The sequence below is a fragment of the Ilyonectria robusta genome, assembly GCF_021365365.1.
Source record: "Ilyonectria robusta strain PMI_751 chromosome Unknown BGZ61scaffold_40, whole genome shotgun sequence".
NCBI classification, from domain to species: Eukaryota; Fungi; Ascomycota; class Sordariomycetes; order Hypocreales; family Nectriaceae; genus Ilyonectria; species Ilyonectria robusta.
In genome coordinates, this window is record NW_025764474.1 from 47,819 (window position 1) to 68,562 (window position 20,744).

At 52.1% G+C, this 20,744-nt stretch overlaps 9 protein-coding genes across 9 annotated transcripts; 4 read left to right on the plus strand and 5 right to left on the minus strand.

Moving 5' to 3' along the window:
• Positions 1-1,001: 1,001 nt before the first annotated feature.
• Positions 1,002-1,902, plus strand: BGZ61DRAFT_370203 (orotidine 5'-phosphate decarboxylase; the record flags this gene model as incomplete). The annotated part of the gene is made up of 2 exons (XM_046242005.1): positions 1,002-1,158; positions 1,214-1,902. The coding sequence occupies 2 exons, from the start codon at positions 1,002-1,004 to the stop codon at positions 1,900-1,902; spliced, it is 846 nt and encodes a 281-aa protein (XP_046095735.1).
• A 1,578-nt stretch (positions 1,903-3,480) lies between these two features.
• BGZ61DRAFT_540108 (uncharacterized protein) lies at positions 3,481-3,875 on the minus strand (the record flags this gene model as incomplete). The annotated part of the gene is made up of 2 exons (XM_046254867.1): positions 3,481-3,736; positions 3,856-3,875. 2 exons carry the CDS (start codon positions 3,873-3,875, stop codon positions 3,481-3,483), a joined length of 276 nt encoding a protein of 91 aa, XP_046095736.1.
• Positions 3,876-4,361: 486 nt separating this feature from the next.
• BGZ61DRAFT_499729 (uncharacterized protein) lies at positions 4,362-5,488 on the minus strand (the record flags this gene model as incomplete). Its single annotated transcript, XM_046251436.1, has 3 exons — positions 4,362-4,476; positions 4,535-4,834; positions 4,881-5,488. The coding sequence occupies 3 exons, from the start codon at positions 5,486-5,488 to the stop codon at positions 4,362-4,364; spliced, it is 1,023 nt and encodes a 340-aa protein (XP_046095737.1).
• A 119-nt stretch (positions 5,489-5,607) lies between these two features.
• BGZ61DRAFT_465101 (uncharacterized protein) lies at positions 5,608-5,923 on the minus strand. Its single transcript, XM_046247537.1, has one exon. The coding sequence runs from the start codon at positions 5,884-5,886 to the stop codon at positions 5,668-5,670; it is 219 nt and encodes a 72-aa protein (XP_046095738.1). The 5' UTR covers positions 5,887-5,923; the 3' UTR covers positions 5,608-5,667.
• A 322-nt stretch (positions 5,924-6,245) lies between these two features.
• Positions 6,246-7,812, plus strand: BGZ61DRAFT_499730 (kinase-like domain-containing protein; the record flags this gene model as incomplete). The annotated part of the gene is made up of 3 exons (XM_046251437.1): positions 6,246-6,498; positions 6,571-6,749; positions 6,820-7,812. 3 exons carry the CDS (start codon positions 6,246-6,248, stop codon positions 7,810-7,812), a joined length of 1,425 nt encoding a protein of 474 aa, XP_046095739.1.
• Positions 7,813-10,086: 2,274 nt separating this feature from the next.
• On the plus strand, positions 10,087-11,448 carry BGZ61DRAFT_540112 (uncharacterized protein; the record flags this gene model as incomplete). Its single annotated transcript, XM_046254868.1, has 3 exons — positions 10,087-10,439; positions 10,479-10,700; positions 10,755-11,448. The coding sequence occupies 3 exons, from the start codon at positions 10,087-10,089 to the stop codon at positions 11,446-11,448; spliced, it is 1,269 nt and encodes a 422-aa protein (XP_046095740.1).
• A 273-nt stretch (positions 11,449-11,721) lies between these two features.
• Positions 11,722-12,542, minus strand: BGZ61DRAFT_465106 (uncharacterized protein). Its single transcript, XM_046247538.1, has one exon. The coding sequence runs from the start codon at positions 12,484-12,486 to the stop codon at positions 11,752-11,754; it is 735 nt and encodes a 244-aa protein (XP_046095741.1). The 5' UTR covers positions 12,487-12,542; the 3' UTR covers positions 11,722-11,751.
• Positions 12,543-13,040: 498 nt separating this feature from the next.
• On the plus strand, positions 13,041-13,478 carry BGZ61DRAFT_311694 (uncharacterized protein; the record flags this gene model as incomplete). Its single annotated transcript, XM_046238817.1, has 1 exon — positions 13,041-13,478. A coding segment is annotated over one exon (438 nt), but the record flags the coding sequence as incomplete, so codon positions are not given.
• A 1,204-nt stretch (positions 13,479-14,682) lies between these two features.
• Positions 14,683-17,936, minus strand: BGZ61DRAFT_485745 (uncharacterized protein; the record flags this gene model as incomplete). The annotated part of the gene is made up of 9 exons (XM_046249747.1): positions 14,683-16,419; positions 16,475-16,545; positions 16,597-16,846; positions 16,926-17,113; positions 17,164-17,254; positions 17,302-17,431; positions 17,481-17,663; positions 17,720-17,754; positions 17,874-17,936. The coding sequence occupies 9 exons, from the start codon at positions 17,934-17,936 to the stop codon at positions 14,683-14,685; spliced, it is 2,748 nt and encodes a 915-aa protein (XP_046095743.1).
• Between the last annotated feature and the right edge of the window lie 2,808 nt (positions 17,937-20,744).

A 20,744-nucleotide genomic window follows, 5' to 3' on the forward strand; every position in this document is an offset into this window, starting at 1 on the left:
ATGCGAATTCAGAGGACTTGGCGAGATGGGGTTTTGTTAAGGCTTGCCCTTCTTAAGGCATAGTCCAATACGACAGCCTTTTCGGCTCCAGGCACATGTTCCATTAGGAGCCGTTGAGCTTCCGGAAGAAACTTTCCAACACTGTCCGATTCGCTGTTGAAGTTGATTGGCTGTGCCGGGTCTTCTTTGTAAATCCCTGGAAGGACGCGGAACGAGTGGACGACAAGAGAGAAACGGTTTTCAGCCCTTCGAATGTCTCGAATGATGGTTGGAATCTTCAGGTAGGGGTGGTTTCTTTACCCAGAGTTTCGTTTGTTTCAGCAACACACTTCGGACTTTCCCCCGTTTGGTGGCTCATTAAAGTAGCAAAGAGTTCGCCGGAGGGTTGGCTGTGTCTCCAAGCATTGTATAGTGGGGTAGATATGACGGATGATTTTGGTTGATGAGTGCGGCCGGGCATTGAGATTTTGATAGGAAGGCTATTTCGTAGATAAATTTTGATACTTCTGTTTTCAACTACTGATCTGGCATCGTTATTATTTCACTGTGTTTTGCATGATAACCGAATTTTACTATGACCTCGTCACACTATCTGTGAAGTATTGCCATTCCTCATTTGAAAACAAATTCCCCCGCCCTTCATTTTGCCGATGGGAATGCATTGGCTGGCTCGCCACAGCAGAAGTATCACCAGGGGATATGTTTGTTCTGGGATGGTAGATTTCTCGCATTCTTTGGGGCAAATGGAGAAGAGAATAAAACCTAACTTCAATAAGCTCCATTGTCACGGCTGCATATGCGGCTAGACCTTGGATAATTACTCCAATAAGCTCCATTTCGGCATTTCACCGCAACTGAAGTTACCCTGATAGGCTCTCATCCAGTGTAAAGTCATTTAAAAGGTGTTGGCCTCCCTTGCTACAAAAAGTTTTCTCTCAGGTTCTCTGCGGACAAGATCGGTCACACCCTCTACACCTCGCCCACCATCTTGATCCACAACCATGACCTCAAAGTCTTCACTCACTTACTCCACTCGGGCAGTGTTTCATTCCCATCCCGTTGCCAGGAAACTCTTCATGATTGCCGAAGCGAAAAAGTCTAACCTCATCATTTCGGCCGACTTCAACAACACGAACGACCTACTGGAATGTGCCGATTGTAAGCCCTTACCTGCCCTGGACACATACAAGGTGATTGACCAAAATTTCTCAAGTATTGGGCCCTTATATCGCCGTGTTCAAAACACACGTCGACATCGTTAGTGACTTTAGCGACGCAACGGTTACCGGCCTAAAGTCTCTCGCCGCCAAGCACAACTTTCTCATTTTTGAGGATCGCAAATTTGTCGACATCGGGAACACAGCGCAAAAGCAATACCATGGAGGGGCTCTGAGGATCTCTGAGTGGGCTGACATTGTCAATCTGAGCATTCTGGGTGGCGAAGGTGTCGTCCAGGCACTGGCACAAACTATCTCAAGCGACTCCTTCCCATACCCCCATCAGAGGGCACTACTTGTCCTTGCTGAGATGACAACCTCCGGCAGCCTTGCCACCGGTCGCTACACTGAGCTATGTGTCGAAGCCGCTCGTAAGAACAGCGGGGCTGTAATGGGATTTGTGGCAACTCGGTCTCTGGGAGCAGAAGGTCGGGAACAGGGATGTAAGACCAATGAAGATTTCGTTGTCTTCACTACAGGAGTCAACAGGAACCAAAAGGGGGACAATCTCGGGCAGCGGTACCAAAGCCCCGCGGCCGCTATCAAAGGTGGCTCTGACTTCATCATCGCGGGACGAGGCATCTACGCCTCTGATGACCCGGTTGCTACGGCCAAGCTATACCAGCAGGAAGGCTGGGAGGCGTATCAAGAGCGGGTTGGAAGAGGGAGCCACTATACAGTTTAGGAGGTTGAAGTGACGAAAGAATCTTCATTGGAGGTTGCAACCTGGCGCTGAAGTTCCTGGATTAAAGCGTCAGGGTAAAAATAGCAACTGCTCAGCCTGAGGCCTGGACGCCTCATCGCTTGGCAGCTCCATTTTGATTCGAAGCTCCATGACCGATTCAATGATGTCAGGCTCCGGAGGAGAATCTGGTCTGAAGGGTGTTTTCTTGGATGTCATAGACACGGGTCCGCCACAAAATAGGTTGAGCCTCAACTCTGAGCTATTTAGTATCAATAAAGTTCTAATGAGTTGCAGGATGTAGAGAAAACTCCACTACCAGTCCAGGAAGACAATTCCAGCCATCGCTGCAAGCTCGCGCAATGTCAAGACCAGACGAGCCAGCAAGCAAGCCACATCACATTACAGCGCATCCCCGGCCAATAATTGCCACCGGTTGGCCTGGCTGCATCGCATTTCGAGCAGCGTCTCAACACATTCAGAAGGGTCAATTGGATAGCCTACTACCCGTCGCTACGCCAAGTGTGTCCCAAGGATCATGGCAACCTCGTGGCCCCAGGAGTCTAGGACCAGACCTAGCCCACAGAATACGGAGAGCATACCGCCAAACTGAGCAGATATCTTCAAACAACACTGCTTCTCTCTACAATTCTAATGGACGACGTATCGATCCGCAAGGCGTGAAACAACCAGGACCGGACGGCCAATACTGGAGCCAGGCCAACCTCAGGTATCTCGAAATCGGGTATCTTTGCTCAAAGTGCCATTGATCTTGCCAGCCATCTTCTGAAGCCACTAGTTTGCCCTACCTCACGACTCCATTCTCAAGCAATCAGGACGGTGATTCTCAGACCGTCGTCGACCATGAGATTCTTGGGCCTGATCGCCCTGGACCAGAAGGAATGGTCCCTGGTCGAGGGTTAGATTCGTTCAAAACTGTTGTGGTACTGTAGGGCAGTGTTGCTCAATGTGAAGCTTTCCTCAGAGGAGTGGTTAATGCCGCAACCGGTAAGATTTCTACCCTTCTCTCGGTACTGCAGCGGCCTTGATGCTGACGAGTTGGCATCTACAGGGAATGCGTCGGACGCAGTCTGCGATCAGATGATGCGTTACACCCGAAGTGGACATGTTCAATACCGCATACGTCAATGAGAAGGTCTAATTCGACCTCCAAATATCTTCCTAGACGAGCCGACTAAGGACGGCCTTATTAGATATAGTTGTTGAGCCACTATTTTGACCCTCTGAACAAGGAAACAGTTCCTCCAACTACCCAGGCCACAAACCCGATGTAAACACTCCAAATTCTTTTTGCTACCTCTCTGCCCTTGCGTCCCCGAGGTCCTGCTCGGGTGGCTTCAGGTCATCCCCTCTTAAACCCGCCACGAGCAGCAAAGCCCCTGAGACTGATATAAGTGCACACATAGCCAGTCACGCAAAGACTCTTGCGAATGACACATCAGCCAGCTGCCTGGACACACTGGGGATCGCTGAGTACACGTCACCCTTGTGGTCCTCGTCAAAGGATTCGTGGTACATGTCCCAGGCGGCCAGGTACGCTTGACGCATCAACAACTCGACCTAGCCATCAATGTTGTCGAACGTGAGCAGGAGCGTCGAGTTCATGACGGAAATCATGGTTATGAGGTCTGGCAGCAACCAGGCGGCTTCCTGGACCCACGGGTTCTCTGCAAACACGATCTCGTCCAGCGGTGTCTGGGCCTCGACGAGACTCAAGCTGCTCGAGTCGGCGACGTAGACCCACTCTGTACGCCCAACGTCGTCGTCGGCCTTATACCAGTCGATGCTGTGAATCTGGATACAGGGCACCAACCGCCTTCAGGGGCGTTGTATTTTGACCCAGAGCATCGTTACCCGGGACGGCACCCGTTGCCTGTCAGCGAGGGAGGTTCCGTTGGGAAAAACATTGCTCGGATTGCTCCAAACCATGCTCACATAACCGGCTGCGGTGCCATGTTGAACTCAGGTGCTGAGAGTAGTTACACTCGTTCCGTTCCCTGTCTGATTGGAAGACACATATCGGAGTCCACATCGTATTGGACGTTTATGGTCATTAGGGCGGACGGACACGGCCAGTACCGCCAATGGATTGGGACTTCGGTTGTGACCGCTAGATAAAGGGACACTAGGGACGATGAATGAACCACCCAAGCAGATCACCTCGTCAAGACACCCTCCTGGCTGTAATAAAGGCTCGACGGGAAGGTCCTGACCGGCGTGATGTCTTCAGTAATGCCTTTCTCTTATCATTCGGTGTGTTCAATGATGGCGTCAGTTTCATCGTGGGCGACAACGGTGGAAGACTTCATATCAGTCGACGAATACCCACTCAGAATGTAGTTCTGGAACCATGGTAGGTACTCGTCTCTTGCCCACGCAGCGAGCTCCCTTACCCCAGCAACGATCTGGTAGTTGTCGATAAGGTATTGGGTACTACCAAATTAGATTTCCGGCCAGAGTATCGTCTTGGCGCCCTCGCGTGTTGAGAAGAGAAATAACCATCGATGGCCCATGAAGATGCCGTCAGGTAAGAAAGCGAGACAACGCAGTGTCTGCCTGCTCAGCCTGCTGCTCGGGAGATATCGCTTCGCTCAACTGCCTTGACTGCAGCGACATGAGAACGGCAGAGTGCAGGAAAGACCATTGAGCAGCATGCCAGACGCTCATCTGCAATTGGGCTGCGTCCAGCTCGCTTCCCGGTCTCTTAGTCTCGATGCTTAAAACAATTGGACGAAGTTGCGATGGCCTGGATTCGGTATGGTTGGCGGAGAGGGTTGGCATCTTCTGGCAAAAAGCCGACAAGGTCTGTGTAGTGGAGGCATCCTGGCTAATAAGGTCGGCATAGATGCAGTAGTCGACCAACTTAGCCCTTGTAGATTGCGGAAGCCATATTGCGTGCGGCCGAGTAGTGGTACTGTGGAGGTAATACGATTAATATTAGGTAGCAATCTATGTTTTACGCGAGTAAGACTCCCCATGTTGTGAAGTTCAACAGTCCTCCCTTTGCGGTGCCAGGTTCGCGAAGGATGAGGCTCAATAGGTAATTGTAGACTTCTACGTTCCAGCTTGCCTCATCGTGGCCAGGATCATGGCATTCGCTAGCTCGTTGAAGCAACTGGGACATCTCGTCAGGCGACGGAATGCGACCAGGCAAACTGTCCGAACTCCCGGGGGATTTGAACGAGTGCCTCCATTGGCGGATGTTGGGGCGTACGCTATTGAGAATGGAATCACGCTGGCTCTCCGAGAGGATGTCGTTGGCTTTCCCAATATCGCCGAGGATGTCGAGTAGAGAAGCAGCTCGCGGGTTGGGCGCAGCATCAACGCGTAGCTGGCGGACCTCGAGGCCTGCGTCGTTGAGTCGCAGTCCCATTATTTGTCTCTTAAACAGCGATGATGAGCGCGAGTGGATGGAAGAAGAGGTGGAGACAGATGAGACAGGCGAACTGACTCTGCTGCCATGATGAGGACGAGGAATGACGTCGGCATCGGTCGCGTTGCGTTTTTGACGGTTTGGCGTTGCTACATCGAATGGCGACTCTGGGGGGCTCAACTCCTGCTGGACCATGTGCTTCTGGCTTGGTGGTTGTGGATAGTCGGGCGACAAGTTTGCCACGGCTTTGGTTCATCTCACGCAATCGGGAAGAAGCTATCAACTAGCCGTGGAACCGAGGGATGAATTGATGAGGAGATCAAGAATTATACTACCTCTGAGAAGCGGGAGGAATAACCGCATAAATATCAGGCTTAGAAGAGATTCGCTCTACAATAAGGCCCATTCCCAAGACGTGGCAAGTATGTATCAGAACTTTCAGAAGGTTCAAATGGGGTTTGTACATGAAAGATCCCAGCGGGTTCATTGCCGCGGTACGATGAAGCGAGCTTCAGAATGTCGTTCTGGTTGATTGACTCGGTGAAGCGACTCCGAGCTTCATGAGCCTGGGCCTCGACGATCATGTCCCTCATCTTGGGGCTCCGTGTGCATGACGGACGAGTGGAGGCGAAATGTAGGGCGACGTTGAAGTGGTTGCGACCGGGAGCAAGATTTTCCGAAGGTACTGCGTGCCATAAATATTAGTAATTCTTTTATTGGGTTCTCTCCCCATCTCCTCAGTGCTCAAGCACCTCCAAGCCGTTCCCCGCCCCAGTGTTGCGTTTCTAACCGTCAACGCCTATCCTGGGGATCTCTGGGAGCGCGGCTGATAGGGGCTTATGACGAGTCTAGAGTCAACCTACTTCTTGAGCGTTAAATTGTCGATGATAAGAGCTCCAATTGGTTAAGTTCCCTTGCTGTGACTCCCTTTGGAGGCTCATTGCTTAAAACGATGGCACCTGGATTCAGGTATATTCGCATGGACATGGATGAGCTTGCTTACAAGCACTCCGACAACCAGTCCGATGAGTGGGAGAAATCGCTTCACAAGGCTGCTATTTACCGTGAAGTCGCCAGCTTCATTGGCAAGCACCGACTTGGAAAGCCTGTCGAGCTTCATAAGCTGATTAGAGGCGGCTATAATATCTTCTACCGCTTGGAGTACGAGGACGGAGCTTCCGCGGCTCTGAGAATTCCCTGTCCGGGTATGTGCGGTACTGAGTTGTTTACTTTCCTTAATTCCGGCCATTTCCAAGTAAGCTACTGACATAAACAAGGTGTCAAGTTCCCGGATAAGAAGGTTCGTTATGAGGTGGCGACTATGCGGTATGTTGCTGCTAACACTACGATTCCAGTTCCCGAAATATACTACTGGGGAACTGCAGAAGAAAACCCGTTGGGCTGGGGGCCATTAATCATCATGGAGTATGTTGAACACGAGCGAACTTTATCTCATGTGCTCAATGACCGACCCTTTGCTCGGTCCTACGGATTCTCACTCCCTAGACCCCAATATCAACGAGCAGAAGCTTCAGTTTCTCTACAGGCAGATGGCGAATATCCTTCTCCAGTTATCTACCCTCTCTTTTTCTCGCATCGGGTCCTCGGTCCAGAACAAGGAAGGCCAGTTTTCCGTTTCTGGGAGACGACTAATGCAAAACATGAATTCTCTTTTTGAACTCACGGATGCTCCTGCCAGCCTCCTCCCAACCCACGGGTTTGCAACGTCGAATGAGTGGTATAACGCAATGGCCGACATGCACCTCCTTCAGCTGACCTTTCAACATAACAACGCGGTTGACAACGAGGATGATGCATACGATAAGTATGTTGCTCGCCAACTGTTTCGGAAACTCGCATCTGATGGGCGGTTAGCCTCCGGATTCGACCCCCAGACACGAGAGAATCGTGAGCCCATATTCCGGCTCTTCTCTGAGGATTTGGGACCGTCTAATGTTTTGATCGATAAGGATCTTCGGGTGGTCGGCGTCATTGACTGGGAATTTGCCTATGCAGCTCCGGCCGAGTTCTCCTATGATCCTCCTTGGTGGCTCCTACTAAAATATCCTGAATACTGGCCAGGAGGGTATGAGGATTGGATGGGGGTTTATGAGCCTCACTTTAGGACTTTTATTTCCGTCTTGGAAGAGGAGGAGAACAAGCTACGGGTGGGGGATAAAATCAGGGATGATCCCCAAGGTCTCTCAGTCTCAGACAATGAGACCTGGTCTCTTTCACGACGGATGCAAAGGAACTGGGAAAGCAAGTCTTGGATGATTCGCTATGCAGCAAGGAACAGCTGGGCCCTCGACTTTCTGTTCTGGAGGTACCTGGACTCTCGGTACTTTGGCGAAAATCAGGATGCTGATCGCCACGCAAGGCTTCACCTGCTCAGCCAGCACAAGATTGATGCAATGGAGCCCTTTGTTAAGTTAAAGATGGAGCAGGACAAGGAGAAAGTCCTCGTTCGGTGGAGTGATGAAGATGTCAAGGCGGAACTAAGCAAAGTTATGCTGTAGCAGGGACATGGCGATAAATAGCATAATTAGGTCAAGAGCAGAGCGTCAACCCGTAATACAGTAATGGCTTTTCATGTTTTTACGAGGCCAGTATGTTCGGCGCGCAGACCCTGTACACCTGAACAAATAGTTCCGCAAACTTCGCCGAGATCCCCATCGTCCTCTTCAAGTCGTAAGAAATATTGCGAGGTAATATAGCTTTCATCCTGGAAGGTTAGTTCACTGGATAAATTAAGAGAAGGAAAACACGGAGCGTAGAAAATGGAGTTGGCCTGAAGTTTATCTAGGAGACAGGTATTAAAATCTCTCTTCTGTCTTTATTCGGGCAGAATGCCGTCTATAAATTTCCGCAACTACTATAGATTCTCATTGATATTGTAATTGCTGTTCCTGTTAAGGTGGGTGGGTCTGTTGGAGGGGAGGATGTTGGGGGGTTTTTATCAGTCTCCTACTTTTGGGGGAAATCTGCGAGGGCAGAGGCAAAAGTACAAGGGAGGGCATAATCCATAGTTGTATCGTGTTAGCGAGGGGGGCCGCAGTTGTCTGCAGGCCAGAGGAAGACAAAAGCTCTCTAATAGCTTGCGGGCGAAGGTGTGTGGTATACATACATATCGCGGCCAGACCTGAACTCGAGTGCGGCGGAGTCGAAAGAGCGGCAGAAGGCGTGGACGACCTTGAGTTTCTCGGCAAGGATAGCTTTGAGATGACGTGGAGTTCGCGACCCGAGATTGAAAGGGTCAAGTGCCACTGGCACAGCGACCATTGAGAGTTTAGTGTTGATCGTGAATCTGTTAAGTGGTGTGGTGAGTGTCGTGTGGGGATTTTGGCTGCCGCCATCCAAGAGAGGATGTCTAGCTACAGTGCGGAATACAGTGCTATCAAAGAATATACACAGTGATTGTCAATCACCAATCAGTTCAAATTCTGTGAACTTTTTATGTGGGGCATATTGGCCCTGTCACTGTTGTCGAATCAGCATCAAGGGAACCAACCCATGTGGCTGCATTGGGCTGACTTGGCCCAAGAGCTGGACGCAGCTGGGGGGCCAGCTCTGTGGGCAGCCGCCAATAGCGGGCTGTTGTCCTCTCATTCAGCTCCTGGGGGGGCGAGCTGCCAGAGTGCTCTGGAACGCCCTGAATGCCGGCTTGCCCACAGGCACCTCCAGGGCTAAACGGGCCTTATTACACGAAACTCAAGAGACAAGCTTCACGGGCGGTTCGTCGGGACCGAGGAAATGGATGGTTATAGACTGAGCCACAAGCTAATTCGGAAAGGTGAGTAAGTGGCCAGTCTGCATCTCGGGCGTCAGGATGCTGGCCGTCTTCATGTGGTCAGCATGGCGGCGATGGAGGCCTCGAGGCCAGCAGAGCAGAGTCACCCCGACAAATGAAGGTGACCTTGATAAGACATGAGGGTAGCTCGTGGGCCATTTCGGCCCGACTAGGATAGAAGAAAATGACTGGACGACAACCTAGAATATGGATTGCAATGTTTTCATACGATAGGAGAGTGGAATGACTTATAATGAAGAGCGAGCGAATGGGCACAATGCTGGAGGCCCAGTAGCCTGTTAGTGGGTTACAGTGGGCTATCGCGACGATACCTACTGTAGCCTGCTATAAAATACAGGGCGATGACCACTGTAGGCTGCTATAGTTATAGTGGTGTACAGCGGCTATAGCCCTATAATCAATTTAGGCTTTTAATTTTGATTCCCTGTTTCTGCCCGCTCCTGTCTAATGTGCCACCGTATTAAGAGCCCTCTGCCACATCTGTCGGAGTATCTCTCACAGAGGCTTCGAGAACGCGGCGACCTAGATTCTATGCAACAGATGACGTGCTATCTTCAGGCCGCACAATTCTGTACGGACTCGACGCTGTACGAACATGCCGTCCCTCTGCTCGAGCACACCGAGACGCCCAGTCCGCCAAGCTGCCATCAGCTCAGCGCGTGAAACGGAAACAGACGTGGCGAGGCTCACAGCTATCAGGAAGCATCGGGACGAGAGCAGCATGCCCCGACGCGTCGCGATACAGCCACGACCAGACTCTACCATTCTCGCTTGCATCGTACCACACAGAGCCTCGCACCTTGGCCGCACAGTCGTTCATCCATGAGGATATGGGTGTTAGTGCTCCATGGCTACCTTAGCACAGCGTGGGGGCTGCGTTGCGTGGGCCGCCATTATCGGTTTACCCCGCCAAACACCAATATGATCCATCACCAAACATGAACCTCAACCGTCTCGCCCGTCACATAATTTTCCACCAAGAATGGCAGCGCAGAGCCTAGCCGACTGGCTGAGTTCAATACCTTACCATCAGCCGACACCCGAGACTCCTCCTCCTCCAGACGCCAACGTAAACGCCGTGCGATGGCGCAAACGTCGCCGACTCAATTCTCCCACGCCCAAACCATCCAACTACACCAACCATCGTCTCAGCGCCGCCCATCGCAGCAAAGATGCCTTGTTCTCGTATAGCCCCAATGCCAGCTTCCTCGAGTGTAGCGACCGAAGCGTACGTATCAATGAGCTCACCGCATTGCATGATCCGCCGCCGGCGCTTCGAGACTTGCTCGATACGATGGAGAAGATCATCTCCAGCGGAGGTGGGGTCGTTGCGACGTCAGTCTGAGGCGCGCTGCCTGCAGATGACAACTTCAGATGGCGCCGCTATACCTGGCATTTCTCTGACGAGCGGCATCTTGTTGGACCGACTCCGTTGCCCAAGGCTGTCCTCCGCATTCTCGCTGCAGCAGCTGAGTGCAGCACCAATGGTCACGCCGAGGCGGACCTGAATGCCTCGGTGCATCAGCGAGTTCTCGAGCTGGCGCTACAATCGCCAGACCAAGAAGAGTTCAAGCATCACATCAACTTCCTGATAAGGTGCATCCAACCACACATTCCCTGCTCAGGAATAAGCTAACTTGTCTTCCCCAGCTCCACGGCCAACATTCTCCCTGAATACGCCGCAACATCAACACTTCTGAGAATGATTGACTTTTGTATTTATATCGACCCTGCTTTCGATCAATCGAGCGCTGCCTCAAAACTACAATCCGCCATCACCAACCTCCGAAGACATCTGCCCGGCGCAGTCCTCAACCACACGGAATACCGACCTCTGCGTGAGCGACCCATTGCCCTGAGCATCAAGACTAAGAAGACCGGTGCGGGCTGGGACGGCGCGATGCTGCAACTGGTCGTCTGGCAAAGCGCACACTGGTCCTTTTTGCGTCAGCTAGTTGAGGGACAGAGGAGAGAGAAGATTGCTGAGGAGGGGGCAAGGACTGTGCAACAAGTTAGGCAGGGTACAGTTGAAGACTCATATGGCGACGCAGACTCGACGGAAACCAACTCACAAGGTCAAGCCGAGCCCCAAGAACCCGAGATCGCCGTCCAGCCGTACCCCCTCCCAGACTTCATCCCCGGAATCATCGTTCAGGGCCACGATTGGCACCTCGTCATCACAACGACCGACGGGCAGCAGACACAGCTCCGGCAGAAAGTCACGATCGGCACTACGAACACCTCCAAGGGCATCTACCAGATTGTCTATGCGCTGCAGATCCTCCGGCAGTGGGCGCAGGATGTTTACTGGCCGTGGCTGAGGGCGCCAATTGTTGCGTTTTGATGGATGAAGGTCGGCTTGAGATTGATGGATGTTCAGTGATGCCGTAGTAGTCAATGTAGAAGAAGAAGGTAGAGTTTGCGGTGCTCACTTGGAGATAATTTAAAAATGGACAGGCATTGTTTTGAAAGAGAGTAGAAGATATCATCGTTGGAGATGAGAGCCATAAGTACTATCAGAGCACAGGCTCCTTTAAGCGACTGTATTTTGTTGCCCCAACATCCCTGCCTGTAGTGACCAGATTGGAGGCTTACCGGACTCAAACGGATAAAGAACTCTCAACTTGTATCTCGTCCCAACTGAACATCACTCTTCTCCGCGTCCTTCGTCCGGGCTCGAGACTGCCTTGTTCCTGGAGGCGGTGAGGAGGTCATGGAGATGGTAAATCGAGTAGGCCCGAAAGAGTTTGTGTGGTTGGTCGATCCATTGGGAACAGACTCGGTAGATGTGCTCGAGCGTGAACCCGCTCGCCGGCAGTAGGTGATAGCCCAGCATGTATTCAAGGTTTGTGCCTCGCAGATACGAGTAAGCGGACGGCTCCACGTACAAGCTCTTGGAGAGCTTCGCGCCGGACCAGTCGAGAATCTGCGGGCTGTAAACAATGAGAGGGAGCTTTTCGAGTGGCATGTCCGCCGCCGCAAGTGGTTGCCAGAGGAGCTGCTCCTGGTAGAAGCCAGCGTAGTCGGCCCCGATGACCTGGATCCAGTGAGCGGCGGGATCGGTGCCAAAGAGTCGGTTGCGGAGCAAGTTCCGCATGGGCGTATTGAGCTCCAGTCTTGCCGCCTGCTGAGGATCGTGAAGGCTGATAGCAAAGTCGCCATGCGCCAGGCAATGGAATGAGATGCTGTCGTCTTCGAGGTAACGGTTGCGGACGCCGGCCTTATCGCTCAGCCCGCAGCCTTCGACCGGACATGCAGCGCGTATGCCGAGATGCCCAGTTTTGGGCGAAAGGACGGCCCCGAGCTGGGCGCGCTGTGAAACTATGTCGCGGAGGTGCTCGAGTGCCATGCTGCTGCCTAAGATCTGAGCTTGCTTCCTCATCGTGAAGGCAACTCCTGATATGCAGGAAAACTCTGCGAGGATCTCGCTGAACTGGCCGAGGAACGCCTCGTCGACTTGGCTCCAATGGAGGCTTCGTTGATAGATAATGCCGTCGATCCGAAGGTTGCCATCCCGTCCCGGGGTTGGGGCGGTGTCGACTGCGTCGAAACACACACAAACCGCCTTGCCCGCTGCTTGTAGCTGCTGGCTCAGTGCGAAGGCCGTTGCAATGTTGCATATGCTGCCCATATGAGGGGACGAGTTCGGCTGAGCTCCAATAAAGATGCTGATCTGCGTCTCCGGCACGCGGTTGCAGAGCCAGGTCACGAGATCATCTCTGAAGTAGTTTGAGGCGGCCCCAGTGAAGTGATTCATGGTTAAAAGCGAACCTTGCGAGCCGCACCGAGTGCTGCCGACATATTAAGTAGCCGATGTTTGGCCACGGCGTCATTTTGCCGATCCGCTTGTGATGTATTTCCTTTCTCTGACATCTTTCACCGCGACGCATTCCTCCATCACCTTCTTGGCTCCATCCTTGCCAAACCACAACAACCATGGCGCACCAAGTTTGCAAAAGCGATATTCTCATCTCCATCCATCCCCAGCACGTTGCCAACATTGTGAGCCGCGTCAAGAACCACGAATTTCGGAACTACCTTCTCCCAGCCGAAGTGAGGCGGCTCTGGATCTACGAGACAAGCCCTGCGTCGTCCGTCAAGTACGTCGCCACCATCAGCGCTGGCAAGCGACCGGGCGAGATCCAGGACCCCACCGGCCTTCGAAACGATGAGTTTGATGAGGGCCGACGGGAACACCTTGTCAAGTACGCCTACGAGATTCACAGGCTAGAAGCCCTCGCAACTCCGATTTCCTTGCGCGACCTAAAGCGGAACGGCTGGCTGAAAGGACCACCGCAGAAGTACTGCTACGTTAAGCAGTCCATGCGCCATGCATTGAGTGTCACACCCCTAACCCTGGTATTCGACTCTACCGTAATGGTGTCGGCATCGGCATCGGCCTCGTCAGATGGTGCGGCAAGTTCGGACGCGAAACCCGACGCAAGGTCGCTTGTGACTCCAGACGCCGGGCCACTACAGCCCCTAGAAGGCTGTGACAGGCGGTCAGGGACTTTTAGGCTAGCTAGTCGCTAGCAGGGACGTCTCGGGGGTTGGGGGGTCGGAGCAGACAGAGGGGAGGATCATCGCATTTTAATAAAATAAAATCTTATTTTATTTCTTAGCCTTAAAAAGTCCTAATTAATTATAAATAAAATACCAGAAATAAAATTTTATTTTATTTTATTATAGTTTTTATTAAGTCCTATTTATATATCTTTTTATATAAATTTCTATCTGTTATTAGTGCTATTATAGCTTGCTAAAAATAGCCGTTTAAAGTATTTCCTATGATCCACCCGATATTCTATCTCACGAGATGCTTCCCTACTACACGACATATGCCTCAGATTCATCCGACCTCCTTCCAGTCTTGACGTCCACCGCCAAAACGCGTAGCAAGTGCCCGTACTGGATTGTGTTGTGAGGTCAGTGATGTGTATTGATGCGGGCATTTTAGCAGCCGAAAGGGACAGAAACCAATACCCAGCTCATTGACTTATCCTAAGGGAGATGCACATAAAATCATCGCACAGGCGTCTTGGATGGTCAGCCCGAAGCAGCACCAGACTACACGTATGAGCAAAAACGAGGATCACACCAGCACGACTTAGGGTCGTGCGACATGCACAAATGCAATTTAATGGGGGAGGAATGCCTTTATTCAATCACTAGAACTAAAACTAGCGAAGTCAATTAGAATCCAGACTTGATATGTCTTTCCAGGCCCTCCCAAAAACAGGTGCATGAGCAGTCAGGACAGCTAGCAGGAGAGGACCGGGATCCTCAAGCTGAGCATGTCTTTGTTGCGTCTTCAAACTTTTGTGAAGATTGATGAATTAGTTGCATCTTCAAGCATTTCTGAAGATCAATGAATTTGTGCGTCTTCGAACCTTGTGAAGATCGATGGACTTGTTGCGTCTTCGAACCTTTGTGAAGATTGATGAAGTGGCATGCAGTGAAACTGAAAACTGCGTCGCATGCATTGAAACCGAAAATTGTGTACCGTACAGAGAAACAGAAATTGCGTGGCGACGCAGGCAGAGCCCTTGGGCTTGGTGAGTTTGATTCAATGGTTTGGTCAGTTGGCTTCCTTGGCGACGGTAGCCGCCTGCTGCTGAGTGCCGCTCTGGCCTTGACCCTGGATCTGCCCAGGCATTGGCCCGGCAGTTGGTGTCTCAAGTGGAATGCTTGGGACGGTCGAGTGGTGCATCTGCCCCCCGAGGGCGTTGTGGGTGAAGCCCTGGTGAGGAGTCTGATACTGGATCGACTGGGGATAAGGAGGCAGCTGGTGATGAGCCGACTGCAAAGGCGCGTGCTGCTGGAATTGGTTCTGGGGATACCCGAAAGACATGTTTGGTGCCATACCCTGTGCCATGGCATTGGGCATCTGCATACCCTGGGGTGGGTATTGCTGGACCGGATAAGGGTTCGCCTGTTGATGCATAGGTGGCATCGCATTGGTCATACCCTGTGGCGGAAAGAAGGTGTTTGGCTGTGTGTGCATCTGCTGCGGCATAGCATTAAGCATTTGTCCTTGAGCATTGTACATGGGAGCCTGGGCGTTGTGCATGTTTGCCATGGCATTGTACATGTGTGCCTGAGTGTTGTTCATGGGTCCCTGAGTGTGGTTGATGTCTCCCTGGTTGTTGTTCATGTGTCCTTGAGTGAGGCTCATGTGTCCCTGGTTGTTGTTCATGTATCCCTGGTTGTTGTTCATGTGTCCCTGGACTCCCTGGTTGTTGTTCATGTGGGCCATACCATTCGGCATGTTCTGGTGCACCATGGGAGGCGGCATGTAGGATTGCATTTGCATATCAGCGTTGGTGTAGCCGGGGTTGACGAAGGGCTGGGATTGCTGCCCCATCTGCATGAACTGCTGGGGTGGGTGGGCGACAACCAGCGATGTGGGATCAAAGACGGGCTGCGAGCCGTTTTCAGTGACGATGGCTTCGCTGTTGACAGTCTTGGTACCCCGCTCGGTCACATTCCCGGAACTCTTGGCCTCATTCTCGAAGGTCTCGGCGGGCTTCTCAGGCGAGGTAGAATAGTCATCGGAAGACTCGTCACCGTTGCCAGGAGACAGCGAACCATCCTCCGATGCCTCTGGGTGGGTATCCAGGATGTTCAAAGAAGTCGCGCGACGGAGTTTCATGTTTTCGGCACGCTCAGCAGCTTGCTCGGCACGATCGGCAGCCAGTTCAGCGACGGAGGAGAATGATCGAGTAGCTGAAGGTTGAGGATACCCTCGGATAGCAGCGGGGCGAGACGCCTGTGAATCGGCTGGCTGAGTGTGGGCTTCAGGCACGACTGGCTCGGAGCGGGTCTGAGTAGCAACTCGCTCTCGCTCAGAGTGGGCTTGAGTATCAGCTGGCTGAGGGCAGGCTTGAGCAGCGACTTGCTCAGAACAGTCTTGAGTGACGGCCGGCTGGGGGTGAGCCTGAGGGCCATCGATCTGGGGCAAGGCCCGAGTGACAGGTTGCTCAACGTGAGTATGGCCACCCGCTAGAGGCTGAGAAGTGACTTGCGAGGGTGCATTCGTAAGATACCTGGTTCCCGCAGACGGGCCAGTCGGAGCTCGAAGAGTCATGGCTCTCGACGACGTCAACCAAGGATCGACAACCGATTGCTGGCGATGGTGGCGAGGGTGGCGAGGAAAGCTGGAGTTGGACGATGCACTGCGATGAAAAGATCTTCCGTGCTGATGCAAGGAGCTAGCGGGAGTCGTGGCTCCAGAGGGAGTTCGCTGAGGAGTGTTTGGGAGTTTGCGCTTTTTGTTCTGAACCCTGATTGGGTACCCTTCGACCACTCGGCCGTGCTAAAAATGTCAGTGACACTATCGAATGAGAAAAACAGTAAAAGGAGACGCTTACGCAATACTGCACAGCCATGTTGGGGGATTCAGTATTGTCGAACTCGACAAAAGCATGGCGGAAGACGGCCCCTGAAGGAAATGGTAAGCAAAGAGAAGATTGAACACCGGCACATAACTTACCGCTGGTGGAAGTAACCTGCTTCATCTGGATGCTCAACACTACGCCACAGGGGGTGGTGATGAGGCGAACAAGATCCTCGTTGGCGCAAGGAGGCAAGTTTCCAACGTAGATGGACCGAGAATCCTTGTAGTATTGCTCCAACTCTGCTTGATCTTCCATCTCCAATTTGTGTTGTTCTTTGCTAGGAGGGCGTGTCGAGAGCACAGTTGAAAGCAAATTCACCATAAACACAGGGTGGCCTTTCATGGACTACACAATGGTTAGAATTATCCGAATAAATTAAGCACAAAGGGTACCTAGGGCTAAGGTTTAGGACATGAGTACTTACTCCGAGAACATCCCGGCGAGCGTCGAACATCTCGTACTCGACAATCACCGAGAGCGGGAGAAAGTAGAGGTCTTGGACCTCCTTCTCCAGATTCTCCACCTTAGAAATCGCACCGTAGGGTTCCAGTAGAGAATTGGCTTCCTTCAGCAAGGTGCGCTCTCCGGAGCGCTTCCAGACGAGAAAGGTCACTGATCTAGATAAGCATGTAGGGTGGAGGAAACATGGGTAGACGACTCACGGTTTCCCCTGACCATCTCAACTCTACAACCGCGATCAATAATGATACGTCCGTGACCGTGTATATGAGCCATGTTTGCGTGGGCGATTTGCTACAAGATATCAGTCGAGGAGCACACGCTTGTTTAGTCTTACTCACTGTGAACTGGCAGAATGCGATAGGGGTGTTTTTGTGATCTCGCTTGATCTTGGTAAAGCATTCTCCATACTCGCTGAAGAGCTTGGTGACCTCGGCCTTCAAGGTCGCGTCGTCAACAAACTTGGACAAACTAGACGGGGTTCGCGTTAACTTCCTTAAAACTATAGCGAAAAACTTACTTGGCAATAAAAACGCAGGCTTTTGGAGAGTAGATGACTTGCGGGTCGACGTAAGGAGGATTTCGGACAACAAGACCGACCTCAGTCTCGGTTCGACGTTCATTACCATGGCCATGGGGCAGGAAGGACTCGTTGCTCGAGAAAACGTCGTCTTCGGAAACGCTCCCCTTAGTAAAAGACTGGCTAAAAAGAAGGTGTTAGAATGTGTCCCGGGACAGAAGCAATGGAAGTTTTAGTACCTTGTGCTAGAGTCTTTTCCAATGTCTGAGGCTGACTTTATGGCATCACTAGAGTGGTGTTAGGTAATAGCCAAGACAGGAGAACATCACAGGGGGTCTTACCGAGAACCAGGAGAGGAGCTCCGAGAACGAAGAGCTTGGTTTAGTTAGCTACCGCATAGATGGAGTGCCAAGGTGTCATCTTGAAAGAGAAACCAGGAACGCAAGTCCCACACATTATCTCCAAACAAGCGTAGAAAGGAGCTAGGGTGGACAACTTTGGTGCACAGAAGCCCAAGTTGCACACCCCTTTGCGACGGCACAAGGAAAGAGATGTGAAGTACGGACTCAATGATGAAGCAAGCAGTAGGAAGTAGGAAGCCAGCCCAGTGAATGAATGGCCAAAAAGCAAAGGGCAAGTAATGGGGTCATAAAAAAGGGAGAAATGAGACGCGACTTACCCGATGAAGATATACAGTCAGAGTGAGACGCGAAAGAGGCTTGGTCAAACGAAACAGACTTCCGCAGGCTTTCGGATCTGCGTCCTGCCTCTGGCAAGTCCTTGGTAGAGTACGGTGGCATCTTGGAAGTTGACAAGCACCTGCATTTCACGAAAATGTTAGCAGGTGTGACGCGAGAAGTTTAGGGAGGCAGGCAGGTATGCTACCCAGGCCAGTAACCTTGCGAAGGAATGTGTAGTACAAGGGGGAAGGTGATAGATGGCTGGTTTACCTTGGCAACAACCCTTAGAGAGGCAAGACGGTCGAGAGAGCGTGGTAACCACGATGGAAAGAGTAAACAAGAAGTTGAAACTAGTTGAAGCTGACGTGCGAGAAGTAGATAGAAGACCAAGATCAACTAGACGAAAGGAGTGCTGCAGCACAATGCTTAAGCCTCAAGAAAGGGGTGCGATGGGGAAGAAGCTCCCAAAACGAGGATACAAGACAACTCTGACGAGGAAACCAAGAGAAGCTCGACGTTGAGATGAATTTACAATCCCCCCAAGTCCAGTTGAGGACACAAGGAAGTTCCTTGGATCTCAGCTGAGGCTCGAAGAGAGAGTGTTGAGTAGAGAGTCTGGTGTTTGGGTGGGAAGGTAAAAAAGTGGGAAGTGGTGAAGAGGGAAGGAGAGGAGGAAAGGGGAGGAGGTGGAGGAGTAGAAGGAAACAGAAGAGGGAAGGTGCGCAGCTAGCAGCCAAAAACAACAAGGCAGGTGCAGCCCTAGGAGCTCCCACACGATGCGTCCCTCGGGGCCAACAGCTCTATAACACCGATTTTCAGGCGCCAAAACCACCAGCTCGACTAATCAGGACAATATAAACGGCCCGTGGAGGCTCCTCGAGGATTGCTATTGATCGAAATTCCGTTGCATGCCTGTAAAATCTTTTCAGCAAGGCTCGTCGACATCCCCCCCCCCCCAGGTCTGGCTGATGCAAAGATGCCACTAGCTCCGCTGCACGAGGCATTGGCAAGCTGCAGTGGTTGCAAACTATTCCATTGATGTTGGTGGTGTCTGCAGCTTGAGGTAGGCGATGATATCCCCACTGGCAGCTGGGAAAGCAACAAGACCAGGTCGACGTAGGACGCCCAGCTCCGTGTAAGTGGCATAATTCCATCTTCCGTAGTGAGACAGAGAGAAATGCCAAAATAATAGGGAGTAACCAAGCCCTTTGCTGGCTGTTATTTTGCCAGTGTGGTGATGCCGTGTCAGTTTCCCCTGGATCTCGTAGTGCAGTGCAGAGGGTGGTGGTGTTTTCCCCAGCGCCCCTGGATGCAAGCAGCCCCCCCACGACCCTCTCTCCATCCTCCCCCATGAACTCCAGCAGTATAATATTTTGTTGCACCATCTCCAAAGGCCTGATATCGTCCGAGTCCAATTTTCAGACACTCTACCTGAAGTTTGGACGCAGAGGATGGATGAGTAGACAGAGCCGCTGCGGGTGCTCTGCAGCATGGCCTCCGCGGTATCCACACCCTCTTTCGTGGGAGGTGACCTGACTCCAACACCATCAGCTAACTTCTGCCAATATTCAGTCACTCCATCACCAAGGATTCAACCGAGAATGCACTGAAATGTGCTCGAAGACATTCTCAAGGCGACTGTGTCACGCTCTGCCAACAACTTTGACGAGGCTGGTCACTCCAGACGCGTCAGGTACAATACCCTCGATACCAGAAAGATCGACGCCAAGACGACTGGCCATCCTCCAAGATCTCTGGGTCCAGCAAGACCTACAGCAGGTGGACTACGAGATCACGAAATGGCCAACGAAACCCTTGGTTGCGGCGCGCAGTCTTCCCGCAAGTGCACACTAGGGCCCAGGGCCGTCCTGTCGCGAGGATCAGGTCCCACGAGAGTCACGGAGTCCTCAACGATACTCTGTCGGGACACAGCACAAAAGTCTGGGGCTTGGATCAGAGTCGTCCTGATGGGGGAGAAGCGGACAGGTTACGTGGCATTTATTCAGGCCCTTGGCCGTTGACAAAGCCCATCCACCAGGCAGGATCCCAAAGGGCCGTGATTTCTTCTTGAGCAAACATCACTGATGCTACACACAGCCGGATGCAATCACTCGAGAGCAAAGGAAATCATCAGAGAAGCGACACGGTACCGATGTTTCAATCAACACCACCGGCCAGGTTGATCTGCTCAGCGAGAGACCTTGGCGAGAGACTTGGAAGGGCATCCTCAGAACCCCCTTTGAACCACAACGGAGCCGACATAACACTGGTAATGGTACGGGCAAGGTGCGAGCTGACGGCCTAAAGACAGGTCGACCGCAGACTCGGACGTACGACTTGCGACGAGACGAGGGAGATAAACACTGGCAAGCTCCCCCGCAGCAAGGAATCTGGGAGACAGAGCAGAAGGACAGCATCAAGGAGAGTTGTGACTGCTGAAGTCCCCATATGGTGTGTGTGGGAGGCACTCTGCACAAGCAGGCGCATGGGAACCCTCATCCAACGCCAGTCACTGGAAATGCGCTGACAGAAAACCCTTCCCAGATCCCCGTACCATCGAGAGACAAGCCACGAGATACATCGA